We start from the raw sequence: 27,643 nt of genomic DNA on the forward strand, positions 1-27,643 counted from the left end.
ACTGTATTTACTTCCGTCAATATTTCCAACTCGGCGGGCGGAGGAGACGAGAAGCAGAAGCAGAGACAAGACGACAAAACAAAGAGGTCTGTTTTTGTATTTTATTCACATTTACAGTTGCTTCACAGCGGAGTTTATGTTCTTCACATTCTCTCCGTTGTTACTGCATGCGCTCACTGTACTGACATCTTTGTGTTTTTGTCATTTTTTACCAAAAACAACAAGCGTCCAAACAATCGTTTGATGTTCCTGTTTAAAAAGCTTAGCGCAGATAAGAGCTTAACAGTAATTGAGAGTGGTGTTACTAATCTAACATGACAGCATTGCAACAGTAACAGCTTGCAGACAGGCTCAGCATTGGACAGGTTTGTAAATCAAAAGGCCCTCCTATGAAATCAAAACTGGCCTTTATTGTTGTGTTTCCTGTCACAAAATCAAAACTAGATCTAAGAATCTAAATACTTCTGAGTATGATATGACTGACACCTTCAAAATCGATTTGTTTTAAAATCTCCTGTGTAAAGTTTAATTTGAGTAATTCAGACCGGTGACATCGTTTCCAGTTCCTTGTTTGCATCTGGTTCTAATCATAGGGTGACTGTATTGTGAGAGAATTATCCTCAGTACCACGATTATGAGTTTTTCCACTTCAATTTGGTGTCTAATTTTGTGTCATTACACTTTATGTGTGTCATGGCACTACTGTCTGTGTCCATTGCCTCAAGGAGTCAACTAAAGAAGCCTAATGTTGTTTTTTGCAGGGTTTTTCTTTCTTTCTTTCTTTCAGAAAATCAATTACTGGTTGATCCTGCAGGGTGTCTAGTGTGGCAGCGACTCTCTCTGCCCGCACACCCCAGTTACAATGCCTTTCTTGGGCAAGGACTGGAGGTCACCAGGATGGAGCTGGACAAAGACGGAACAGGGTTGGAAGAGAATTGTCTTCTTCGGACACGAGTTGGAGGACAGCAACACAGAAATAAACCTAAAAGCGTAAGAACACACAACCACTTTAGCATCTGTGTTTATCTTTCATGCCATTGTTTGTTTGGTCCCGTCTCTGTCCGTCTTTACTGTTGATTGATTATATCCGATCATAATAAAAGACTGCAGACTACCTGATATTCTACCAGTACATGATTGTCACAAACAATCAAATTTAACATTAAAATGCTTCTATTTACAAGTTGAATATTACCAGAAAACTTAATAGAATCATGTGACACTTCATGCTGTGGGATTATTGGTTGGAGTAAAATGAGTTATGTGAGTTCATATGTCAGGTTTTTACCTTCAAAGTTTTAAATAGTTATGGAATACATCAAGCTACCTAAAAAAAATAGAATTCAAGCATATAACTTTTTTGGGGTTTTTTTCAGTATATTCTTCCAGATAAACAAAAAAACACTTTACAACAGTACTTTTTTTCTTGAAGTAATTCTGCCGTAATATCACAAATGTGAATCAATTTAAAATGACAATGTACGGAAGTCTTTTTGGCTTTTTGTATGTTTCTGTGTCAGCCCTGATTAAAAAGGGACTGCTCACTCTTAGAGTTGGTTATTAATGAAGCTTTGACAACGTGAAGCATCAGATGTTTCCTAACTGACCGTCAGTCGACAATGAAGACATGAAAAAATAAAGATAGAATTATGATAGAGTTTGTAAGAATTGATTTATGACTCAAACCTTTGAGCTACTATGAAATCTTGTCTGGGTGCCTGCTGTGTTATAAGAACTGTTGATGATTTATTTATTTTTAATCAGTTACGTGTAATTGATTCCTGTTGTTTGCTCTTCCTGATGCATTTATCTGTGCGATGAGAAGCTTCGTGTGGATGCCTCGTTACTGATCAAATCTCTTCAAGGATGATAATAAAGTTAAAGATAAACGAGTGCAAGCTGTTGCTGTGACCTGTGTTATAAATGGTTAATAGACTAGTGGAAAAGAGCACAATGGTTTTTGACCACATCATAGGGGAGAGGTCGTTGCTGCTCACCGTCAGAGAGACAATCAGCCTGTTTTTATCAGGGACACTGCAGAGGCTCTTTGAAGAGGCGACCTGCATCCGATAGTGGCAGTCTGTTGTTGCTTGAGGTGATCCATGGTAACAGAGACACTTGAGATTTTACGTAAGATCAAACCATCTTCAGTCTGTTGATTAAAGCCAAGATTCAAAGCGTTTGAGGCCATTTGGGTTTATACGGCCACAGGTCCCCCACCCCCCAGCCCTTAGCTTTATCTCATATAAGTGGAACTAAAATAAATGTGTATCTGCTCATTTTGTTGATATTCAGGCCCTGAAAGTATTTAGTTTCACACGAAAGATGTGTTGGAGTTGATAAGTAACTTCAGAAATTTGACCTTAAATAACGGTCTGCAGACTTTAGGTCATGGTTTTTTTTTTAATCGCTGGTAGTACATTAACACTGCTTGACGTTCCCAAACTTGTGACTGTATTGAGAGAAAAAACTTCCTCATAACAGGTAGTTAATTCACTGTATGATTGACTTGTTATCCATGTGTTGTCTTATACTTTAATGCAATGACTTGTGCACATTAAGTGAGGTGTTTGTTGTAGAAAAGCAATAGGAAATAGATATAATAACCAATGTCTCACTTCCTTCTTCACCCGATGTCTGTAAGCATTGCTAAGTCTGTTGAGCTGAAATTAACCGACAAATGTCAGGTGTAGGTTTGATGATGGCGGACGTTAAAAGCTCTCAAGTGTTCCTCCAAATTCAAACTATCCCTGTTTGCTTTTAGAAAAAACACCTTAAGCAGTCATTTAGTGTGCTGAACGCTTTAATGAGGCCTGTTGATTGAGAGCAGAGGAACCAACACCAAGTTCAGCATTTTCAGTGTCTCACATTAGTGTTCCATGTGTTCTCTGTGGGCAGTCTGCTTTGCCTCCCAGCAGGAGAGCTTGGCCTTCTTATCTGAAGGAAACACGGACTGTTTCAGTGAAGTGCCAAACTGGTGATGGCTGCTCGTAATTAATGAGAGATACAGCGGTGATAGCTTTCTTTATATATCTACATCTAATTCTGCTTCACATGGCATGTGGGACTCAGTAAGCCTCGTAATTTAAAAGATAATTTGCATCGCAAACTCAACTTAACTTGGTATGCTATTCTGTTTCTTTCACTCTTCTTTGGTTCTATAAGTTTGGAAATGCACACTTCCTAGAATTTACACGGATTCCATTTTCGTTACATGTTTCAGGATAACCAGAATGACCCAGTCATTGACATCAATGGGCCCAACCTAAACCCACATAAAAATCTTCAAAGTTGAAGCAGAAAGCCATTATGGTCCAGTACTCTAGGAGAGTAGAGTATTTAATAGTAGGAACTGTCTCAAAAACATCTACTTTTTTACTTTACTTTTAGATGTTAAAGTTCGAAACCTTGACTGTGAGCAGATTTGAAAAGCAGCGATTGAGTAAGAACTTTGTTCTCTTTTCCCAGGTAAAGGAAACACACATAAAATTTGTCGTACGTTCGAAGTTTTTGCAGTCAAACAGGAAACCTTTTTATGACTTGTTAAAAACAGAGAGAAGAGGTGATATGCGAGAGATTGGCTCATGAACAAAGAGGAATCCCCTACAGCCACTGGGGATATCTCCCTCCTGTCACAGAGTCGCCTCTTCTGCTGATGAGCGCGCTGACAGTACCCCACAGTACCACGGTGGCTTGTCAGCAGTCTCTTGGAACAAAAAGGCAAAGCCCACGGCATCAGATAATCACCAGTGACATCATTTTTTTCATACTGGCTGCTCGCCAAATGCGGTCTCTGCTGGAAACTTCATAAAGCAGAAGTAGTTTTTGTAGGACGAAACATGTTGACCGCAAAAAAAACATAAAACGGCAAAACTATTGGTATAAAAGTAGTTTAGATTATTGCATCTCTCCGAATGTCAATGCTGTCAGTGTATACTCGCTAAATATCAGCCTCATGCTTCTCCCTTTACTCATATCTTCAAGGTTTACGATGACTTCATGTGCAGCCTTCCATTTGTTCAGATGTAACACAGGAAACCGTTTTAAAAGTCTACAAATCCTTCTGAACTTTGCAGCTGTTGTGTTGTCTTTTATTGGCTCGCTGGAAAAGTGTGCTGCACATGCAACCTGTGTAAAAAAAAAAACGAACAAACTGGCCGATGCATTCCTCTCTCATAATTCATTATGACGGAATACCGTGCTTGCGTGTGTGTTTGTGTGTATGTTTGTGTGCATTTGGATAAATGGCTTGAGACAAGGGATTAGTGGAGAGCTCATTCACCCCGATCAGCAGAGTTCGAAGTAGGACAAGCAGACCAGTGTCTTCACTTAACATCGAGACAAAGTAAATCAGACACTAACAACTGTGTGAAATGACAGTATAATTAAGACGATGAAATGTTCTTCTGTATATATATATATATATATATATATATATAAAAATACATAGTCAAACACATGTATGCACCTACACCTACGAATATTTTGTATATCAGTGGCAATTTAAAAACCAATATGCAGTATAAAAAATAGAATCAGCTCACCAAGCTGCTCCCTGAGGTTGTAGTGTTGTCAGTCAGGTGTTGGGCTTCAGCCGATGGATCATCAATGCATGGAGAGTCAATTACTAACAGACGGACCCCATTTGATCTGTCAGTCGTAGGTCATTAGACAATAACTTCTAATAGAGGAATGGAGCAACTCACCGATATCAGTCGCACCTTTATTTGGAATGAAAATGAGAATAACAGAGCAAGTGAAGAGTAGCCGGGGTACTGATGTCTAAATATTGCACGACGGTTGTTGATCTGATCTGCAAAATGTCATTTGCTGGAGGGATGTGTGGCATCTCTCCAATTCCTTTGGATGTTTTTTCTGCATGATGGGAGTAATTGAAGCTATTTCACGAGAATATCGAGCCAAGTTACAAAACTTGATTATTTGACAGTTTCAGGCAAGAACATAAACATATTAAAGACGTAATAATCAGTTATTGGCAGGTCAGTTCTATTGTAGATGCAAAGAGTGGAAACTGGAGCGTGCAGATCCAGCAACAAAATAAGTTATTTACACACCATAGAGCATGTCAATGCATTTAAAGCCTCCACAAACACGCAGTAATTAGTAATACGCATTATGTATGCAGATGAGCATACATGTGACCTGTCATGGATTGTGTTTCTCTTGGACCTCGGCCTTTTCCCAGAATTGACATTGCCAGCATGTAAATGCTGTGTGAGTTTAAGGTCACCTGCCAAAATGTTTACAGCTAATCCATCCCAAATAAAAACGCTTGAAGTAACACAAGGATAAGATAGCATTTCCTAATGTTTTGAGATTTTTTATCTCACATGTTTTTGCTTGGTTTCTCAGAAACTGTATCCTGAGTCAAATTAATTATTCCATTCCTCAGACATCCATCTGTTGTGTTTCCTCAATAACAGCATGAATCATTATGATCGCACATCTTGGTTATTTTGGCTCATTTACATCTCACTCAGCCAGAGAAATAATCAGCGTAATCAATCAATGGTGCATCAACTTTTTGATTACGAGACTATTTATGTGTAGTGTAATTTAATCCATTTGTCCCTGTTCACCCTACATAACAGCACCACACCAGACATCAGGCTTTCAATGTTTGCAAGACTTGCATTGTGTTGTTATCAGCCCGTCGCAAACATGCTTCCTCTGTCCGAACAGGCTCTGCAGCGATGACAATGAAAGCCTGTTTGTTGGAGATGTGTGTGAGCTCACCACCACAAAGAGGAAAAAGGACTTCTACAACAATAACACCAAATCCCAGTGTGAGTTTAAGCAACACATAAACACCGCTCTCGCTCGGTGAGACGTCTGCAGTACGCAAATTAAAGGGCACGCGTTCAACAGTCATGTTGTGAGACACTCGAGAAACCTTCTGGATATTGTGAAGCCTTGTGAGACCAATTTTATAAACCACATTTGCTACACGTCATTCTGTAAATTGGCACGTTGGCCGGCTACGTTAACGGTAGTTAGAAGTTTATTCGGCAGTTCCATCACACAGTGCTCTGCAGCTTAGGATTTTTCTCACAAGGATAACATTTCTAGGAAATATCAGATGTCATTAAGCATCACACTAACTAGTCTGTTTAGTTTAGCCACCCATCATCCACAGCAATTTTCTGATTGGAGGACTTTGCAAACTGTTTTTATTTTCTTTGGAACATTTTTTGCATAGGGATTTATTAGAGAGAGAAAAAATGAATAGTCAAAAAGCAAAATGAATTCTGATTGACATGAGCTTCCATTGTTCACACAAACAGTTGATAAACTCTTCAAGTAAAACTGTGGACTTGTCTACCCACTTCAAAATTGAACTGGTCAGTCTTTACAGTGTGTGCACTTCATGTGAAGGTTATTATGTACACATGATTATTCTCAGTGGATTTAACGCTTACCATTGCAATACAGTGCTTGTGTCAACCTCACTGTTTTCATTGTGACAAAATATACCCAATTGTTTTTTTGAAACAAATAAGAAATTACACAAATAAACAAGTACAAAGAATTAATGTGGGGATCAGTGGCATGAAATCTTATGGTGCCGTGTATCCTCCTTAAAGCTTGGTCCATTTTTCAGATTTACTGAAAAGTTGAACAATGAAAATTATTTTGAAAAAGAGGAATAATATCAATATGTCCTCAGGACACGACTACGAGGGACCAGCAAGTTGTAAAAACAAGTTCTACAACAAACTTTACATGTCTGACCGACACAATACTAAATGTTTGTTACATTGCGTTGCCACTGTTTGAGGTGCGCTCCATGGTTTCTCTATTCCCGTACACTGAGGGGGAAACAGTCACAGTTGAAATGCAGTACAATCTATTGCAAAGCCTCAGAAACTAATACCTTAAAGAATAACTTCTATTGTATTGGTTTAACAAAAGTGTCTTTTACAAATGTGTTTTTCTTTTGTCTTTTCAGTTGTTTTCAGGGATAAGTGGATTTATGTGCAGAAAGGGAGCACAAAAGAAGTGAGTGCTGACGTCCTGTTGATCCTTTTCACATGAGGGTTTATATTCGCTGCCGATGATCTTGTTAGTTCTTTCATAAACAACCTTTACTACATGTAATATGTCATAAATTTCACCACTAGCGACATGGATACTGCACACTTGGCGAAGCTCTGAACAGATTAGACTTTTCGAGTGCCATTCAGGACCTCAGGCGGTTCAACTACGTCGCAAAGGTGAGTGATGCGGATCTCAGATTGTCTGTTGAATGATTCGGACAAGTACCTCAGCCACGTACTTTCTCCTTCTGTCTGGTACCTGCAGCTCTTTCAGCTAATAGCCCAGTCTCAGCTGACGTCTTTAAGTGGCGCTGCGCAGAAAAACTACTTCAACATCTTGGAGAAGATCGTGCGAAAGGGTAAGGGGTTATTTTTGAGTAGCAGCTCAGTGATAGCACAGAGAGCTACTCCAGTATGAAATAAACGAGTCATTGCAACAGCTGCGACTGTTCTTGTTTTTCATGATTTTCTGTGCCTGTTTTTTGGGGGTTTTTTTTATGCATTTAGTCTTAGAGGATCACTACAACCCTCGCCTTGTCAAGGAGCTCCTGCAGGATCTGAACTCAACGCTGCACAGTCTGACCATCCATGTCGGCAGGTGTGTCCTCGTGGGTAACGTCAACATCTGGCTGTGCCGCCTCGAAACCATCGTCAAATGGCAGCAGGAGCTCAACAACATGCAGATCCCCAAGGTAGAACGCAAGCTGGTGTTTCTTTTTTACTAATGATTGGAACTGATCCAAAGACTCAAAGACACCTCCAGGTCCAATTTGGGCTGCCTGTGTTCTTCGGCCATTTTCCAAGCTCAGTAGGCCGCAGATGACAGCATCATGACCACACATGCTGTGAATATTTATCTCTGAACTTTGTGCTGCATTGACAGCTCTTCTGGTCGCGTGACTTGACGATCCCACTATATTTAGTGAGTGGGGACACTAAGAATATAATGTAGAACTTACCATTTCTTGCACATTTCCATAGGAATTGTTATTAGCTTCTGGAGATTCTTTATTTTCAATTAAGTTCATTGTCTTGCAGCCCTAATAGTTTTGTGGTTTTGTCCTTATTTCCTCAGCAAATGTGCACTGGGATGACATTAAGTGACTTGCCACTGCACATGCAGAATAAGATCCTCTACAACTTATCCGACGCCTGTGACATCATTAACCTGGGACAGGCCACGCCTACGCTACACATCCTCAGTGAGAACATGACGCTGTGGAAGAAGCTCTGTCACTTCCATTTCTCCGACAGACCGGTGAGAGAGCAACACACTCAATTATCAGAGTTAAATAAAACACTTTGTCAGTGTCAAATTATTATTATTATTAACAGAGCAAATTAACATCCTGAGTTAAGGTCTTGTATTCAACAAGATTTCTTTTTCTCAAGGGGATTGTAGATCCCGCATAATCCACTAGAGGGCAGAGTTGCCCGAGTTTATTGACAGCACCGCTGCATAATCTAGTTTCTTCCTCTTCTTCACACACACTTTGATCGGCAATATAATCAGGAAGGTTTATAATGACAAATATTATTTAATTATATGTAATTATTTTTTGTTCAACTGTTAATTGTATTTAAATTGTTTGTGTGTGTTTGTGTGTGTGTGTGTGTGTGTGTGTGTGTGTGTGTGTGTGTGTGTGTGTGTGTGTGTGTGTGTGTGTGTGTGTGTGTGTGTGTGTGTGTGTGTGTGTGTGTGTGTGTGTGTGTGTGTGTGTGTGTGTGTACAGTTCTGTAGGAATTTGGTCTTGCCCAAGAGTGACAGTGTGGACTGGAAGCTGATGTATTTCACCCTGCAGAAGAACTACCCCATGAAGGAGCAGTATGGTGACACGTTGCACTTCTGCAAACACTGTAGCATCCTCTTCTGGAAGGTAAATGCCATCGTATTTACATAAGTTCCACATTATGTTGGTGGATGATGCTCCTAGGTCACTTTAGTTAGAGGACAAGTTTAACTGGTTGGGTTCGGTATGCAGTATGTTAAAGATAACGCTTTTATACTGCACATATCAGACCCAGGGCATTGATATCCACAGTGTTGTTTTTTGTAGCATAACATTCCTTCAATTGTATTTCCTTTCCTGAAAAGACAAAGTGTCTTTGATTATCGTTTGACAGACTCAGAAAATGTGCAGAGGACAATTCAGTCCAATCACAAAGCCTCTTTTAACCTGCTGCGAATATGAACGTTTTTAAAGCCAAAAAAGTTGCTTTGTAACTAAACTCTACTTTGTTTTTAACTATTTCATAAGACCAAATTGCTGGATTGAACTGATCACATGTATGCAAACACACAAGGGTCACTGGTAATCCATACGGTCCTCAATACAATGGATTTTTTGGGGGCCATGTGATCATTAATGTATACGAAGCAGTCAAAGGTCAAACAAATCACGTGTTTGCCTTCAGTCACGCATGAGAACTGATCATTAGCTGGATGTGAGATGGATATTGTGCATTTACAGTTTGAGGGAATATCCTCATTTTAGGATTCCACCTGACAAAAAAAAGGTTGTTTTTCTAAAAGCTTTTTCGCCTAGTATATTTCCCAGTATATCTTCCCTTTCCTTGTGTCCTAATTACTGTCCAGGAGCTTGTAACCCTCCTCAACTGGGTCCCAGTGTTGTTTAACCTTTGCCTTCTCTGGGTCCCTCTCCCTGCCTGCTTCCTGTCCCTCCTGGTCCCCTTCTCCTTGATCTCCTTAAGGATCGCCATCTGGCTTTGTTATTCAAGGTACTTTGTGTCCCATCATGCCTTTCTGTCCCCTCTTGTGCCATGCCGATGATCCTGCATGTCACATCTATCTCCATGTGCTGAGCGCTGTCTCGTATTGTTCCGTTTCACTTGACGTCATTGTGTTTTACCAGGTGTTTAGCAAACAGTGACATTCTTTCCACTGATTTCGTCTCACTTAATCAACTTGTTTTCATTAGACCATAAATTCTTCTCAGTGTTGAATTGTCTAACGTAAGTATTTAGACAAACGTCTCAGTCTGAGTCAATATCTACAATTGTCATGCATCAGCTATTTGTGAATCAGTCTGTGTGTGAAATCCTTCCCAAGATCTTAGTGATGACGAGCTTCTCTCAAACAAGTAACATGTTTAGTCTCTCCTGAACCTTTTCAGGATCAGATCAGACTCAATCTCTACTTTTATCCCATAATAGTCTTCTTGGTTTTTTTTTTTAACTCACTCTCTCCAGGCCAAGTGATGAACACAAGGTGATGAGAAGCTATCATCTTAAACTCACAACAGTTTATGGGAACATTTCTTATTGCAATGGAATCGTCGCAATGCCTGTGGCTGCGAATTTCTACCACAAGTGCATAAGAAATATATGCCTCCATATATAAGTATGACTCAAATTTGATAGGAAATATTCAGGCAGCACCAAACAGACATTAGTTTGTTCATTTCCAGAAAAGACTGCATCCATCAACCAGCCATTAGGAAAGGGTTAAGTCATAACGACACAAAGTGGGACGCGTCCTGGTCTTTTCTTTCTAATAATGTGTCTGTTTGTTCTCCTCCAGGACTTTGGTCACCCCTGCACAGCCAACGATCCGGACAGCTGTCTGATGCCCATTTCTCCGCAGCACTTTATCGACCTCTTCCAGTTCTGATCTGCTCGCGCTGCCCGTCGGCCCAGACGTCCGTTTAGCTTCGCTCCCACGTCGAGAGCGCCCGTGAGACCTTGATGTTGTTGTTTACCCAAACGCAAAGGGCTTGGACTGAAACAACTAGTTTTTGTAATGTCTTTACCTCTTTACGCACAAGTATTTCCACGAGACGTCAGAAAGCTTAAATGTGTGTGTTTGCTGGTTTTAGGAAATGTTGGTGAAATATAGGAGGAGCTTTCTTCTTTTTCTTCTGCACAAATCTTTGTCTTTATGAGGGAAGAAGTTCCTCCTGACAGGAAATTGTTTAAAAAATGTATGTAAATGCCATATGAATATTATGAAAGGATTTATTTGTGGAGGGAAAAAAGTTACAGCATGTTTATGGTAAGCAAGTAATGGTAGGTCATGTGCAATGTGTGTGTGTGTGTGTGGGTGTCTTTTTTTTTTTTTTTAAGGCGTGAGTGAAGTTTCACAGTGAGGCAAAGATGACTTGTGTTCATCATTTATTTAATGTGGTTTAGCCGCTTTTGGCTGTTTGGCTGTTTGTATTTGGAGGCGTTTTAACTGCATGTCCTGCGTCGGATCCCCGTCAGCTCTGTTTTTCAAGCTCCTTTGTTTGTTTTTTTTGTGAAGTGTCTATTAAACTTAAGTTTTTCTACTTTTGTCAAAACTGTCAACTGACAGACAGAAGATATGTAAACTATTATTTATGAAACTTTTAAGAAAAAAAACAAAAAACTTTTGTATCCTTCTTGCCAATTTTTGTAAAATTCCTTTATCGGTTAAATACTCATTCATGGTACCTTCATGACCTTTACGGTCGAGAAACTAGTCACACAATAATAAATGTTTCTAAAAACTTGCTTCTATTTTGTATTCATTACTTAGTTTACTGCATAGATATTTTTTCATATCTGATCTTGACAGTCTGAGTCTGCACATTTGACTTTGATACCAAAACATAGACAATCTTGAGGAGAAGACAAGGAACATAAACGAAGCTGCCAATCTCTCCCTGCAGTCTAAATCTCTCTGAATATAGTTTTATCACTAAATCCAAATACAATTTAGAAGGTATAGCTGTAGTCGAATCCTTGAACACGAATTGTGATGTAGACTTCTTTAATATTTGAGTTGCGTTACTGTTTATACTGTCATCTACTGCACTCTAGAACGCCTGGACTTCTGTAAACACTCTACCTCGACATGGTAACCGCAAAGGTATGTTACAAAGAGCAGAGACAAACAGTCAGAACAGATCTTTATTCTTAAGAAAGTGCGACCTGGTCGTCTCAGTGAACATAAGAAGGGCACAGTCATCGTGTTTGTGTTCACCTGCAGCTGAAAATGAGGCCAGCGAAACAAATTCAATAACCAGAATGAAGAGAAGGAACCAGCACACTCGAAAATATTTGACCTAAAACACAAATCATTATAGAAACTACATTTTGGATTATTCCGATGATATGTACACCGATTTAGGAAGTAATCTGCTTTATAGTGAAAAAAATATAATTTCTCCTGCTGGTGAAAGTAACGTCATCCTGAGACTTTGTTTTTCTTGCTGGAAACCAGAAGAGCCCCTGAACCGCAGCTGCACAGCAACACGTTGGGTTGACCTACCTGCACGTGCAGGGTCACTTTAAGGAGCGCAGCAAATGTTTTTGTACTGAAACAAGGCACTGCACCGGTACATACACCGGTAGAATTTTCCATCGTATAATATTTTTTTACTTGTTCAATATCAAATTTAAATCTTCTTTGCTTCTACCCTAACTTCAAACACAGTTTTATTGGAGATCAAAACATGTTTCCCAAGCTGTTTCATGACTGCACAGCCCATTAAAGATACACAACGCTGAATTCTCACTCATTGGTCATATTTATTGCCTTTATGATATGGTCCAGGTCATTTATGACCAAGAACATCAATAAAGTAGGCGCAGATTTATTCAAAGCGGCCCATCGAGAGCAGGCAGACTGTGCTTTTTGGGTTTTATGTGGATAAAAGCACCTGTTATCACATATCAGTAAGTGTTTGACATAAGATATGAAAGCACAGCTGATCACATCTGAGCACTGCTGAACCATCGGGTAGATCAAAAATCCCTCTCAACGGATAAAACTGACCCTTGAGACTAATAATTAACATTCATTGGGTCACTTCAGCAATAGTCATTAACTTTCAAGGTGAAATAATTCTATTTATGGTATTTATACTGGTGTTAAATGTCAAAATTGGATAATTGTGACCCAAACAAAGTGCATGGTTCAGATTTTGATTCCATGCTGTAACTGCTAAAACAGAGAGGGGAGAATCAGTAGCAGGTTTGCATATGAGGGCAACGACATAATCAAATGTCCCTCATCTTTTTTTGACTATTAAATATCTGAATGACAATCCAGTGGATATCACAGTTTAAGTGGAACAGTAGCTCATCACTCGATGAGATTTAGAGTTTTAATGATTCTCAAAAGCTCAACTTGACACTCCTGTCAGCCTCGCTATTGATAAAAAGGACTTACGTGTCATGTTCAGGGACTCACTACAACATCCATGTTGACAGAGTCATTGGTTTCTTCCAGACCTCAGCTACACAAACAGGCATATTTTTGGTTCAGATCGTCAGCCTCTTTATTGATAGTAACGGGGGGAGTAGGGAGGGGGTCCAGACGATACTATTTGAACCCCTCCCAGGCACTCTCGGACACGATCCCTCTGCTCATCCTGCTGATGCCAGCCAGCTTGACCTTGGCTCGTGCCGTCCACCTGACGGCGGCTGCTGAATCATTGGAGTCCGTCAGGTTAGCGTAGCGGGAAGAGTCTTCTTCTAGACCTCGGCCCCCCCACGAGGAAAGTTCCAACGGGATGCTTAGAGAGTCAGGTAAAGACACTGCTAAGTCCCCTTTCTGGTTCTTCTCCACCAGGGGGTCATCAGTCACGGTCTCTGTTAAGTTCTCCAACTGGGGGGGCTCCCAGCCCTCCATCTTCTCCAGTTTTTTGGCAGGTGAGATTTGCCTCATGGTCATAGTGACACTCTCCCAGAAACAGAGACCCTTTTCTGGCTTGTCTTTCTTCTCTTTCTCCTTCTCCTTTTCCTTCTCCTTCTCCTTCTCCTTCTCTTCGTCCTTGATTTTCTTGTGAGACCTTTATGGAAACAAAGAGCAGGAGAGAGGCACAAGCTTAACACTGGGTGTTCGCAGCCAGTCATTTATTAGGAGCTGACAGGACCACTCAGAGCTTTAAATAGGACTGACTGGGTGGGGAACCAGCATCTTAAATCTGAAGACTGAAGCTTGCCTCTTACAGGGAAACGTTATATCGGAATTCCCGGTTGTTTGTCACAGCCAAGCGATTAATTAAGCTTTTCCTCCTCGTACATGCTGTACTTCCTCAAAGGGCTTCAGAGTTACTAACGGCTCACAGCTGAAGCTCAGACTAGCATATAAACAAATACAAGTGGTTAGATTCCACTCCATTATTTCTAAGTCAAGAGTGTAAATGTTTTGGCTTCGCACACTTCACCACGAATGGCAATAGAGTGCATCCCATTAAACAAGGCCTGAACTACTGCTTCTCTGGTTAGAGGCCATTAATAATTTCAGTAAACTTGGACCTTACATGAAGAACAAGGCTCCTTAACCCCAAACTGCTCATGCTGAATCTGAAAGGGCTTTCACTGTTTTCCAAATAGAGACAGACTGATTTTTGAAGAACATACTGTTAAACTGTGTTTTTTACACAACCAGCATTTACATCGTTATGTTTCTTTCAACTTCTCAATATAATGGATTATGACAACTCGCTGAAGATACCAAAACGCCAGAAAATATGCAAATGACGCACAATTTTCATTTTTAATCACATTAAACTGAAAGCTGACAATCTTTTTTGAACTCACAGCAGAGTTTAGGTCAATAATTGTGGTTTTCAGGCTCTTCTCAGGACATTCTCTTAACATTAGCATGACAACGTTATGAAGTTTAGATGCCACTTTGCAATGGATGCATGAATGGTGAGATAATTCAGAATTTAAATGATCTCAAATGGATATGGGGTGTTTCCATAGTCCAGCAAAAAGGCTTATAGCAAATGCCTGGCTACATCTGTTGACCTTATTGAATGAAAGTTGGCTTTTATTTGCTAAAACTGCCATTGAGTGAAATACATCGATAAAAACAGTTTATAACTATCTCTGTAGAGTAATATTTAGTTGCGATGAGGTTAACTGTGTTTAACCTCACCCTCTGCGGTCAGCCAGCTTCACTCCAGTCAACAAGAAGTGCTCGTCATCTTTAGAGGAGAACATCTTCTTGTCCCTCCTCTCTTTCTTGGACATGATCTTCTTGACCTTGGCCTCCTGACACAAAAAGTCAACAGAGAAGAGAGCATTAGATTTTAAATCGCAGTTGTGAAATGATTTCTATCATCAGCTTCATGTTCTTATCACTGATGCCTGGTTGTGAGTGATTTATGGTCCAGGAGGTCAGTACTCCACAAAGGCAGCTTCACAGGAATTCAGAAAATGTAGGCAGTTTTGTTGAAGGTCAGAAAGAAATGTTTCTGCAACAATAATCAACATTAAAATGATAATTTCTTCTTTTCTTTTCTCCTGGCTTGAGTCACTGCAGCTTAGCTATGATGTGTTGTGAGACAAAAAGGCTCACTTTAGCAACTTCTCCTTAAGGACATCACTGTCAAAGCACAAATATATACGAGCACAATGCAAAAGTAAACATCATAGATCAACACTGTAGATTTTCACAAGCCTACAAATGCTAGAATGACCTGAACTCAAAGCACAACTCACTTACCACCAGTACAACGTGTCATGTTCATTTTTTCTATCAGAAGCGCCAAGATTTTTTTGTTTGTTTGTTTTTTTAAACCTCTATGTATTGTATTCTGCATCAGGAGTTAATTTTATAAAGGTTCAAGCAAACAAGATTATGAATAAAAACAATAAATATTGGAAAAATTATATATATGACTGAAGGGAAAATAGTTGTGCTATTGTTTCTTTTTGTGTTTTTTTTTGGAATATTTGTGTCTGTGTTTGTAAAGAAAATGACATTGAAATTTTGAGTCAATGTTTTAATACTCAGGTGAGCCTGTTAACTCAACATGAGGTGTCTATGTATGATCCATCTATGAGTACCATAAGCCATCCTATCTAATAACATCTTGTAGAGTGGATCTCAAAACAATCGAATCAGGTCAACTGGACTTGGTCATTTGTCTTGGAAGATGTTTCGCCCCTTATCCAAGTGGCTTCATCAATCCCTGCTGGCCCCTTGACCAGGCTGACTAGTCTAACTAAATGATGGGGAGCTCAGGTATTTAAAGCCTTTTTGTGTTTCACCCAAGGTTTAATATGCTATTGGACTTGGGTTTCCATGTCGATGATGTTGTGATGTGTAACTATAACTGCTGTCCAGCAACTGGAGCATCTTGACAGAGCCTTGATAGATATCTTCCTGCGAATCTCATTTAACCACTAGTTTAATATTCTGCACATTAAAAGCAGTTATTCAAGTAGCTTCACACAACATACCTCAAATGGTTAATCAAAAAGTAAATCACCTCAAAATGATGATTTGCGATCAGATTTGAGGTTAACATAAATCAATAATAATGTGGTAATAGGAGTCTTCCTAACCAGTCCATGGCAAGAAGGGAGATTTTCTGTAATGATTGTTCTTTATTGCTACGAATATTTGCATCCAGGAAAACTGTCTAGTTGTGGTTAAAGTGCTGGAGTAGCACCGACTTGGCTGCAGTGTTTGGCACATTCCAGTGGGAGACTTCACTCCCTATGAAACTTTCAGTCTCTCCCATCACATCAGAATTCCTTCCTGCACTCACAGCTTTACACCGGGTCCAGATACTGCCTTCCTCAGTGATTATAGAACAAAGTTTTGGCTTCCTTTCTCTCCTGGGAAGAATTCCCAATGTCAACTGTCAAGGTTATAACATTTACTCCTACTCACATCCGTGCCTGTCTTTACTTCATTCTAATCCCAAGTGTGCAGAGCAATATTTGATTAAGAGGTTTAACCCTGGTGAACTGCTTGCTTTGTTTCTATTTTTCTGCCTATGAAGGAGCTCAGTTCAAATCTTCGTGCGTGAAGCGCACAATGCAGATCTGTCCGGGAGTCACCACAGCGCCTACTACAAGCAAACAACGGGCTGCATATGAAAGCGGTCGCTTCTCAAGCCAAACAGGAACATATACAATAGGATATGTCAGCAGATGTGAAACTGAACTTCACAAGTTCACAGTTTACATCAAACATTGACGGAACTGTTTATCCTGCCAATAAATACACATACACACAATCCACTCAGGAAGTTGTTTGAATTCATATCTTCCTCATCAGCTGATTATTTGAAGTGAAATAATATAATCCTGCATACGTATACTATACTATAGCATACTATATAGGATGTTAAAACTCTTTTTTCACTGTTAGTCTTTCTATACGTATCCTTTGTCCAGATCGTCTTTTCTTTGTGCTGTCAAGTGTAAAAGGATCGAATGTACAACAACACTTCAAGGTTGGTAGAACAGAAACCAGAGATGCCAAAAGAGGGGTCTTTATTTAAGTGTGTGCGTGCATGCGTACGTGCGTGCGTGCAGATGGAATCCAGGTGTGTATGCGCACATACAGAAGCTTGTCTATTCATCATTCTCTAAAGCATTAACCTCAAGGCAACTAGATCCATAGCTGCTCAACGACCAGTAATCTCTCAAGCCAAAAAGGTAAACCAAGCAGCTCCGGCTCGCTGCGTTTGGGAGCTTTGCCTACAGTTTCACGTCGAACAACGGAGCTCTTATTGGGCTATATTCTCCCAGCTGTACCTCCAAGTTGGAAACTCAGGGATTCAAAAAGGACAATTAAATGAAATTGTTATTGTTGATTTGGAATTTACTCTATAACTGGTCAACTGTAGCGTCCTTAATGATGGTTCAAATCCATTCATCATCTTTCTAAAATTAAATCCTGTGTAATCTGACTACAGCCTCACGATATATATTACACTAATAATGAATAAAGAATCTTTAAATGTTGTAATTTAACAAATGCATTTGTTCAAACAATAAATAGCCGCACCTATTTCATGCCCTCATAGGAATATTGGTCTATAAATGACATTTAGTCAGGTGCATTTATTCTCACATTGCTCAAATAAAGCAACAGGGGGAATTTCAAACAACTGAACTTAGTGATGCATTGTTTGGCCCCGTCGTCACACAGCAAGAAGATCAATAGTGGACATCAGGTTGAGTCCTGTGACTGAATCAAGTTTACATTTTGGCCTTGTGCTTGTGTGGCTTTGTTCCTGTTACTGTTGTTCCTGTTATTGATGTTATTGTTCCTATTACTGCAAAACTCATATACAGGTTTGTTAGGTTAATAGCAGGTATAAATTGGCAGTGGGCGTGAATGTGTACTTATGTGATTGTAGGTCCCTATTTGTTAGGGACTGGAGCTGAAATAAACTCTGATCCTGCAACTCTAACAAGGACGGAAAGACGGACGGATGAGAGGACACGTGTTGTGCTCGTAAACAATTGAAATTGCTTAGGACACTTATTCTTTCTCTGGCTCTATTTTGACATCTTACATAAGAAGCATTAGAATTCTTTGGTTATTTGTTGTTTATATAATCAAAAGATTTAAGTACGTGCTTTAGGAAACAAGCGAAAAACAACTGAAAGGTTTGATAAATATGTTATTTTATATCAAAATTAAACATTTACCAATTTAGCCAATGTGCCAGTTTGATCATTACGAGTAATGTGTAATTGTGTCAGTAGGGATTTGTAAGATGTCTTGTTAATAATTTGTTCAACTGAAATCAGCCTTTTCTTCCAGGATTCCTTGTCGATGATGTGTGTCCTAATATGAGCATGAAACAACAGAGTGCGAAGGAATTGTAGCCGTTCATAGTGTTCAAGCGGCCCGTGGCTATTTTCAGCTTTGTTTTTCTTCCACCGTAATTGTTCCAGTCCAAAATGTCCAGCTCCTCGAAAGAATGCCGCGTTTCCTTCCCTTCTCCAGCTCGGCCACCCCTGGCTTCACAAACAGGACAGGCCATAAAGCATGTCCTGTGAACGAGGCCACGTACAGTAGCTATACATAACGCAGGCCACTCGCCAGAGTTCGGAGACAATTTGCCGCCTGTACACTAAAGGTCAGAGACAAACGCACCTTTGAGTTCAGGCCTGCTGTCAGCGCGGATTATAAAATGATACAAATCTTTCATGAACAGAGTGACGAGACACAATTATCACACACAGACAGCACATGTTAACAAACCCACAAGTGGGGTTTAAGGTTTACAGGGACGACGACACAGCTGACCTGATGCTTTCTCTCAAATGTGCTGAGTTACAGTTGTTTTTTGATAAGATTTTTTTAATCACTGATGCAGCCCTAACTAATACTAATGTGGATAGTCCAAGAGCGGAAGTTCATTTTATACTAAAACTGAAGAGTGCTTACATAAAGTATATTTTTATGTTGCGTTGACTTGCCTATTTTTTTTACTGTTATTATTTTGGGGGGAGAATAATAACTGTTATGATGTTACACACTTATGGAGTTATGTGACTAGTTAAATAAAGCAATCAATGAAATTGTGAGTCTGTCTAAAAACTGCATGGAGGCATTTGGATAAATGAAATTGACTGTGTACGAAGTAGAATGTATGTTTACAACAGTTGGCATACTGGTGGCAGTTTTGTTTTCAGTTGTTTGTTTCACTACGACGTTGTTTCCAATTTCTTCGTTGATTTAAAAAAGTCATATAATTCCATTTTCATTACTTTTTTACTTGTTACATTATTTTAATCTCGCCATTGTGTGATATTGTAAAGGAAAACTGAAGAAGAAAACTTCAAATGTGATACACAAAAGATTAAAGAAATATATAATTTCATAATACATTTTACATTTCACCTCAGTCGATGAGATGATTGTATCAGCGTAGAAAACTACACTACAGTTCTTGTAAGGACAAACAATGACAAAAAGAAATCACCTAAAAGTCCAGAATGACTTCATTCCATAGTGGCTGCCTGTTTTAGGATAAAGAATAAAGATAACAGTGAAAACACACATATTGCTGCACAACAAACCAGACTGTTCTGCAGCGATAAGGTTCACGATAACAGACGATAGCTGAGACTGGTGTGTTTACAGATAAACAGTGCAGTCTCAGCAGCCTTGTGACCCTCGTGCTTCACTAGATCTGCACTGCCAAACATGTTGTGGTTCTGGAAAAAAAAAAAAGACCTCCTCAGGAGTGCACACGTTTGCTTGTGAGTGGAAAGGTGGTGAGCACTCTCACTTCAGAACAAGAGGCTTCCTGGTTAAAACTCCTGGTTGATGGATTGATTTACTTTTATGTTTGCCTGTTATACATAACTAGTGTGGTGCTGTGGTTCCCCCGCGTTCTGAGACTGTTTCCATGTGAGACAAGATCAGAGTCGCAGTGTGCTGGAAGGTGCCATATCTTTAAGGTCCGTCAGTAGTGTGTGTGTGTGTGTGTGTGTGTGTGTGTGTGTGTGTGTGTGTGTGTGTGTGTGTGTGTGTGTGTGTGTGTGTGTGTGTGTGTGTGTGTGTGTGTGTGTGTGTTCTGTTGCTGTTTACCTTGGATACCGCAGTGACAGCTTCCTCATTCTCTTCCTCTCCTTCTATGTCTTTGTCCTGAGATAGAAACACACACACACACACACACACAAACACACGCACACACACACACACACACACACACACACACACACGCACACACACACACACACACACACACACAGAATGAGTTACCATCAGTGGCTGCTCCCGAACACAAACACTCGTTCTGCAGGGATCGGGTGTGTGTGTGTGTTTGTGTGAGGCATGTGGAGTGTGCGTATCTCTTCCTGTGAAAGAGAAGGCGAACGCTTTGGAGCTGTAACATAAACACGCTGTGTTTGGAGGGTGGGATGGAGGGATGGATGGCTGGAGGATGAGGGAAGATGAGGGGAAACCACTGAGCTCTGAGGGCAAACTTAAACAAAGGACAGAGAAAACAAACCCATAACCTATTGCCTTAATAGTGTGTGGCACTATTTGGTTTTGACACTGCTATTTTTGTTCCATTGTGCATCAGTCATCAACTTTCTTTTTTTTTTTTTTTCCATACATCTTTTGTATAATATTTGTGTTACTGATTCTAATCGTTTTATGTAAAGATATTTGTCAGTGCTCCACTTCTAATAAGAATGCAAACAATAGAACAATTAGAAAAAGAAAAAACTGGAAGGTGTAGACCAGGAACACGCTTTGAATTTGAGCGACTCTTGTCAGGCGTTGGCTTGTACAGTATATCTTCTATTATCAAGCCCAGAAATGACTTTGACTATTGCAATGCTTTGTGTCATTTACAGTTATGTGTCGCAATGTTTTTAGTTTTACCTGCACGTTTGTTTTAAATGTTATCCTTCACTCTACCAATCCAAAACAACCCAGTTACACATACAAAACATAACCAAACACAAAGTTACTTAACAGTCTGACGATGCCGAGTAATCTAAAGAAATAAGAAGGAGAATAAGAGAAGAAATGAATGAAGGTACTATAAATATTTTGTGATCAGTCAGGATGTACATCAGTATATTTTTGGTGATTATAGAGAAGTCAATGCTATTACCACTACTAGTTTTTTACCCCTATGTTACACCTGGAAGCTAATAGTGTTTTCTGTCGTACACCTGAATTAACAAACTCACATCACAAACAGCCGTTGCATTTTCCGCCACCACGACCTGAAGCACAAATATTACCTATCTACACTCTGACTTATTTGCCTTGCTCCTTTGGACTCTTTGCATTTCAGTTCTTTATTCTGTAGCCTGATCTACAAGAGCACATCTAATCTACATTGTTCGAAATAAATACATCTTTCCAACTACAAAACGTATACAGATATGCATAAACCCCTATTTATTGATTAATTCTGACTTTACCACAACATAACACCATGAGTAATATAATGATCCTGAACTAAAATACATTTCTGACACTCACTGTTTGCATTTAAATATTTTTTTTAAACTCTGCTCATAAAGGCTTAAAGACATTAAATCACATGAAGACAGCTGAAGTCATCAGAGCCTGAAAGAATCAGAATTCCTGGAAAATGATCAAAGCTGGAGGAACTTCGAACATCTAACGTCTCCATAAGAGAGAAGAGGAGATCCTTAGTGGTTGAACGTGTCTCAGCAAAGCCTGCTGGGTCTCCGCCACCTGAACTGATCAAAGACACACACACACACACACACACACACACACACACACACACACACACACACACACACACACACACACACACACACACACACACACTGATCTCTGACTACTGTGCAAAAGCATTAACAACTTTAAAACAAAGAGAGAGTGAAGGGAGGAGAGTCAGACTGAAGGGGAGTTTAGAGTTTAGAGCAGGGGGTCTTATTTCACACCTCAGGGGGGTTTCTCTCTTTGTCTAACTATCTATCTATCTATCTATCTATCTATCTATCTATCTATCTATCTATCTATCTATCTATCTATCTATCTATCTATCTATCTCTATCTCTCTCTCTTGTGCGTCTCCCATTTCAAAACTGCTATTTGCACAAACTCCTCATATTCCCACATTTCACAACGTTTTTCATAATTGGATACACAAAAAATGGCAACAAACTAATAATTCATCATTTTGGGGGAATATGTTTATTCCTGTTGTTTAACAACATGGATTATCTTTATCTATATGGTTAGCTTGTGAACTGAATGAAAAGCTTTTCAACAGGAGGAGATGTATTCCCAAGAAGCTTTTCTCCAAAATAAAAGCAACTTGACAAACAGAAATCTGTGTTGATGATCACAGTTCTGATTGCAGCATGTGAACACATCCATCCTGTTTGCATGCTCAAATTTCATGATGTCTAGTTCCTCCAGTACACATTACAAGTCGGTGGAAATATTTCCATTTTGTGGTTTCCTGGCTTTTGATGTTCTGGTTCGAATGTGTGAGATGAAACAAAAGTTTGATTTCTTCCTCTTTCCCTTCAGGTTGACGCTCGGGTCCCCTAAGTGTGCTTATCCTCCTTATGGCTGCATGATTTAGATGTGAGGCTGTCGGACATTTTTCTCAGAACTGGTGCTTACTTTCATGATCCCACTTCACAAAGCGGTAGAATTAGAGCGACTTTATTTTGGGAATCAGGTGCGGTGAAACTGTAGACCACAAACAAACAGGCGCACACACCTTCTGTACACTCACTGTTATTTGCAGCCTGAACTTCAATAGCGAGTGAATGGTGGGGAAGCGAGCAGACACAAGGCCCCCGAGCATGAATAACAGTATATTAACTTTAGTTTCTTTTTTTTTTCTCTCCTCCCTTCCCCCTTTTTCCTCCCTTCCTACCTCTGCTTCTTTAGATGTCTTATCCCTTTATACCTGTCTGTCTCTGGGTTTCTGATGTACGGTTTGAACTCACAACAAGGGCTCAAAATGCCTGTTTAGCCTTTGAACCCAAAGATGAAGAAAGATACCAAAACACATCTCGCGAGCGGTATATTCCCGTCATTGACCGAGGAAAAATAAAAATACAAATAATCAGAAGAGGCCAGGAGAACAGTGAGGGGGGCGGGGGGGATTAATACATTTGAGACCTTGTGAATGCTGGTGCATAAAGTCGAAGAGCAGGATTTCAAGTCCCCCGGAGCAAGAAATCTTACCCTGCTCAGCTCAGTAGTTGCACGGTAGCCAACAGACCAGACTGTGGTTGTTTTCAGCTTTGTGTTTTTCTGTAGGAAAACTACTGGGACATCCCTGGATGATTAATACAGGTACAGATAATATCAACTAGAAGGTTATTTCATTTGTCTTTATTATGAAAGCAGGTTTTCCGCTATGTATGTTAAAGCTTCATTCATTCATCTTCTCAAGAATAAGGAGTTTGGCAATGACTGATTAACATTACTGGGGTAAACTGAGCCAAAATGTTCTCTTGCATTCATCACCCTCACCAAACTATTTAGCTGCAAATTATAGTTTTTAAAAGTAAAATTTGTTGATTTCAGTAACCAACATTATGTTGTAAAGAGTATGTCTTACAATATATCTGCTGACGCCAACTCAAACAATGCCAAGTCGATATTAACCAGTGATGTTTGCAATGTTCTCAGTGATGTGAGTGGATTTGTTAATAATTAGTTCATGATGGATCTTTGGGACACTGATGCCTTTATCCTCAGAAAATCACTGAATTCAAGAATATGAATATTGTGCTCCTGCATTCACAAATCCCTAAGTTATGACTGAAGTTAAGATTGACTTTATTATTGAAGTCTGGCCCTCAAGGTTTCAAAGCAGCATCTTGGCTCCATCAGGCTCGTGGATCCAACTGCTGCTGACTGTTGGTGAAAAAGACAAACCAACCAATGGTGGATATGTTTTACATTTCATGCTATATTTATACCTTGAATCCCTCAACTTCAAATTTTTTCTGTGCGTTTGATATTTTTGTCAAGAAATCTGTCGTTTTAATTGGTAATGCAATAATGGTGATGTTTTGATGTTTTCTCTGTGTGGCCTGACGGCTCTTGTTCTTATCCATTCTGATATGTTTGACCTTTGGGAACTCCACGATCTCTTAACAGGTATCCCTGTGATGTGATCATGACACAAAAATGCTGAAAATCTCCTGTCCGCTGTCTCTGCATGAGGTCAACCCGACAGCGCAGCTTCTCCAGTCTGAGCGAGGAAAGGAAAGAAATCCCTGCATGCACAGATTGTGTTATAATAACTTTCATCCTGGCTTCATCCTGTAAGACTGCTGGGGCGGCGCTGCCTCTTCACTGTATTTACGACATTTTATGATCCAAGCCCTCTGACCCCTGGACCTACTTTACTGCCATGGGGACTCGAGGAGACTTCTCTTGTGACTTTCCCAGGAAATCTGAGGAGAGATTGCTGCTCTGATCTGAAATTGCTTTCTTAGTTATCCTGGTGCTACTGGGAGCAGAGAGACTCACAGTGAACTTGAAACAGCTTCAGATGTAAGAACGTAAGTGATGTTTCCCAGAAAAGTTAGAAAGGACTAACAAATCTGGCTTGTTGTTGCACTTCTCGATATGATCACAACTGATTAAAAAACACACACACACACTAGCTAATCTTTCAGTAATTTCATATATACATTTGGAACTATATGAGCAATTCCTAATGGAGCGACAGGCAGTGATTAAAGTCTACTTTGAATAATTCCTCATGCTGGAAATCCAGTGCCTGAAGAATTGTCCGAAATATTACATTGTGATCCACTTTCTACTCATTCCTTATCAAACCAAAACACAGGGGGAAAGCCTTGAATGTGCAGTTTAAAAAAGCTTTGATTACACATAGCTGATTAGATAATATAAGCATGAGGGCAACATATTATTTAGACTTGAAGGAGACAATATACCGAGCTGGCAAAGTGTTACCAAAACATTTGAGAACTGAGAGCTGAATGTCTGAATGATGTGCATGTGGAAGACTGCAAGAATCTCCTCTGAATGTTGAGATAAACACTTCACCAAGGTATTGTGTGTGTGTGTTAGTGTGTGTGTGTGTGTGTGTGTGTGTGTGTGTGTGTGTGTGTGTGTGTGTGTGTGTGTGTGTGTGTGTGTGTGTGTGTGTGTGTGTGTGTGTGTGTGTGTGTGTGTGTGTGTGTGAGAGAGAGAGAGAGAGAGAGAGAGAGAGAGAGAGAGAGAGAGAGAGACCATGATAGAGTCCAGCTGCCTGCAAGTGCAGCTACACACACACATACCCACACAAAACAGAAAAACCCTAAAAAGTGTCTTCATATTCCCCAGATAATTGTTCCCATGTAGTTTTACTTATGAAATGAGTTTATGAAGTGGCACACATTTGACATTTACAAACTGCAAGCGAACCCCAAAGTGTGTGAGGCTTGTTCATATCTTAGACATTACGTAGCGACTATTACTTTGCTATAATGTTGTTTGGATGATTATTGTTTTTGAACAATTTCAGATTAATCTACATGGACTAGATTTTTATTTTATTTTTTTTGTTAATAGAGACCGAATTTAGGCTTTTTTTTTCTTTTTTTTAAAGGCCTGGATGTAATCTTGAGCCTCTCATTATTTTCTGCCACTCTCCCTCACAGCTGACTTGAGTGAGAGGATTTCTCCTCCTCCTTCATCTGCGTATTATCAGCATCAAGGCCACTGATTTCATTAGAAAACACAAGAAATACTTCAAGGAGTTTAGAGCCACTTTGTGTCTCACTTTCATTATTTTCCAATAGATTAAATTAACCTTTCTTTATAAACTGAACAAGTGCGCAAAACCACTTCAGGATGGAATGTCGTACATTGTCGCGGTGTCTCCATATGAAAGATGACTGCCTGCCATTGTTAGCGGTGTCCTGTGCGTCTCTTTACCTTGTAGGAGTGATGATGGTGCCAGGACATGTCGTCCTCCTCTGACGCATAATCCACCAGCACTTTACTCTTAGTTTTCTTGAACATGTTTCCGCCGATCGTCCAAAAAAAGAAAAGAAAAAAGAAGCCGTCTCAGTTCTAAGAAAAGAAAGTATCGAGAATTATTATAAAAGGGTGAATTAAAGTTAACTGTTTGGTTCCCGGTTTTCTTTCTGGAACGATCGCAGCGACGCACCGAAGCGCACTCGACTCCGTCAGGTAATTTTCTCCAGGCGCAAATCCGGAGGAGTTTTTCTCTGAAACTAACTCCTTCATGGGGGGTACCAGGAGCCGGATGACGCTCGCGCTGCCTTTCGTAAGAGTTGTGTTTCTTTTTTTTTTTCTTTTCGTTTGCGCTCGGTGCGTATTTACGCACGCTGGACCACCTGGACCTCAAACAGTCGCTCCTCCCATTCACCCCCATCCCCCGTCACTCCGGTTCCTCGTGCTTCCTGCAAGTCAAGTTGCCCCCCTACAGTCATTGAAATTGCCCAAGTTGCCATGGCAGAAGGAGGCAGGAGTCATACTTCCGATCTCCGGCCAAAGCAAACATTCAGCCAGACATGAAAGATGAATATGATGAGTTTTCCATATTCAAAATACGTCTAAGCTAATTGTAGAATACCTCTCAGAGAAACTCTTCATTCACTGGAATACAATAAATAACACTATGATTATAAATAGCTTTACTCACAACTGTAATAAAAATATATTTTTAAAAAAATTAGTAGAATAGCAATGTTGCTGCAGACCAACATGTTTTCTTTCATCACAACGAATCACATTTAGATATGTTCTATAGGTTTATACTTGGTAAACATGGTATTTCAAAATAACCGGTGTTACATGTGAATCAAGAGACAACTGGAACCAAGGAGATGTGGAAATACACTTGTTTTCTTCCCCAGGACCTGAACTGACACCCATTTTTACTGTAACCTTATCAACAAGGAATTTCATCTGAATGGTGCATCACTGGGTCGTTTTGCTCTCCTATTTTCAAAATTATGATTTGTCACACTGAAAAACTGAGAAAAGGGATTTTGTTCATGTGCTTCTTGTGTAATCATAACATCACAATAGCAGCAACCAAAGACAACAACCGGTTTGTTTTCTACACTTAAAACAAAGAGTGCGTCAGTTTGAGATCAGAGTGTCTTAATGAATCATTTTGGTCTTTGGCTTTATACTCACTAGCTGTCACTGGACACAAACACACACACACTCACACCCATTAGTTATTTTCAAGGGTCTGGTCTCATATTTACAGAAACTGTTTGCTGTATATAAATAAAAACTACTGTAGCCTTTTGAGAAATAAATCCCTTTCCTCTCTTTATTTCCTCCTCAGTTGATCCCTCTCTCCCTCAAAGACCTTTGACGCCAGAGGAAACAAATAGCACATTATGTTGCAGGGCTGCCCTCTTTA

The 27,643-nt window shown here is 39.8% G+C and overlaps 2 protein-coding genes across 3 annotated transcripts; one reads left to right on the forward strand and one right to left on the reverse strand.

Moving 5' to 3' along the window:
* On the forward strand, nt 1-11,549 carry fbxo25 (F-box protein 25). The gene is made up of 10 exons (XM_080490444.1): nt 1-86; nt 762-990; nt 5,704-5,807; nt 6,971-7,020; nt 7,143-7,235; nt 7,324-7,417; nt 7,566-7,750; nt 8,134-8,316; nt 8,792-8,935; nt 10,600-11,549. Exons 2-10 carry the CDS (start codon nt 863-865, stop codon nt 10,687-10,689), a joined length of 1,071 nt encoding a protein of 356 aa, XP_080346570.1. The 5' UTR covers nt 1-86; nt 762-862; the 3' UTR covers nt 10,690-11,549.
* LOC308126228 (testis development-related protein) lies at nt 11,139-26,717 on the reverse strand. Of its 2 annotated transcripts, XM_080490446.1 has the most exons (5): nt 26,411-26,697; nt 26,176-26,313; nt 20,347-20,403; nt 14,932-15,047; nt 11,139-13,834 (listed from the first exon to the last, which is right to left on the reverse strand). In XM_080490446.1, the coding sequence occupies exons 2-5, from the start codon at nt 26,260-26,262 to the stop codon at nt 13,366-13,368; spliced, it is 729 nt and encodes a 242-aa protein (XP_080346572.1). In that variant the 5' UTR covers nt 26,263-26,313; nt 26,411-26,697; the 3' UTR covers nt 11,139-13,365. The 2 variants fall into 2 exon arrangements, with proteins under 2 accessions (XP_080346572.1, XP_080346571.1); XM_080490445.1 differs by having other exon boundaries at nt 26,176-26,717.
* Nucleotides 26,718-27,643: the final 926 nt, after the last annotated feature.

The sequence above is a fragment of the Lipophrys pholis genome (assembly GCF_963383615.2).
Source record: "Lipophrys pholis genome assembly, chromosome: 21".
NCBI lineage: Eukaryota > Metazoa > Chordata > Actinopteri > Blenniiformes > Blenniidae > Lipophrys > Lipophrys pholis.

Excerpts from the sequence above, each read along its gene's own strand:
- fbxo25 (XM_080490444.1), top strand. The coding sequence starts at position 863 with ATGCCTTTCTTGGGCAAGGACTGGAGGTCACCAGGATGGAGCTGGACA. Across the intron at positions 7,751-8,133 it reads ACAACATGCAGATCCCCAAG|CAAATGTGCACTGGGATGAC; the intron begins GTAGAACGCAAG and ends TTATTTCCTCAG. Across the intron at positions 8,936-10,599 it reads GTAGCATCCTCTTCTGGAAG|GACTTTGGTCACCCCTGCAC; the intron begins GTAAATGCCATC and ends GTTCTCCTCCAG.
- LOC308126228 (XM_080490445.1), bottom strand. The coding sequence starts at position 26,262 with ATGTTCAAGAAAACTAAGAGTAAAGTGCTGGTGGATTATGCGTCAGAG. Across the intron at positions 20,404-26,175 it reads ACCATCATCACTCCTACAAG|GACAAAGACATAGAAGGAGA; the intron begins GTAAAGAGACGC and ends TTTCTATCTCAG. Across the intron at positions 15,048-20,346 it reads CTGTCACTGCGGTATCCAAG|GAGGCCAAGGTCAAGAAGAT; the intron begins GTAAACAGCAAC and ends TTTTTGTGTCAG.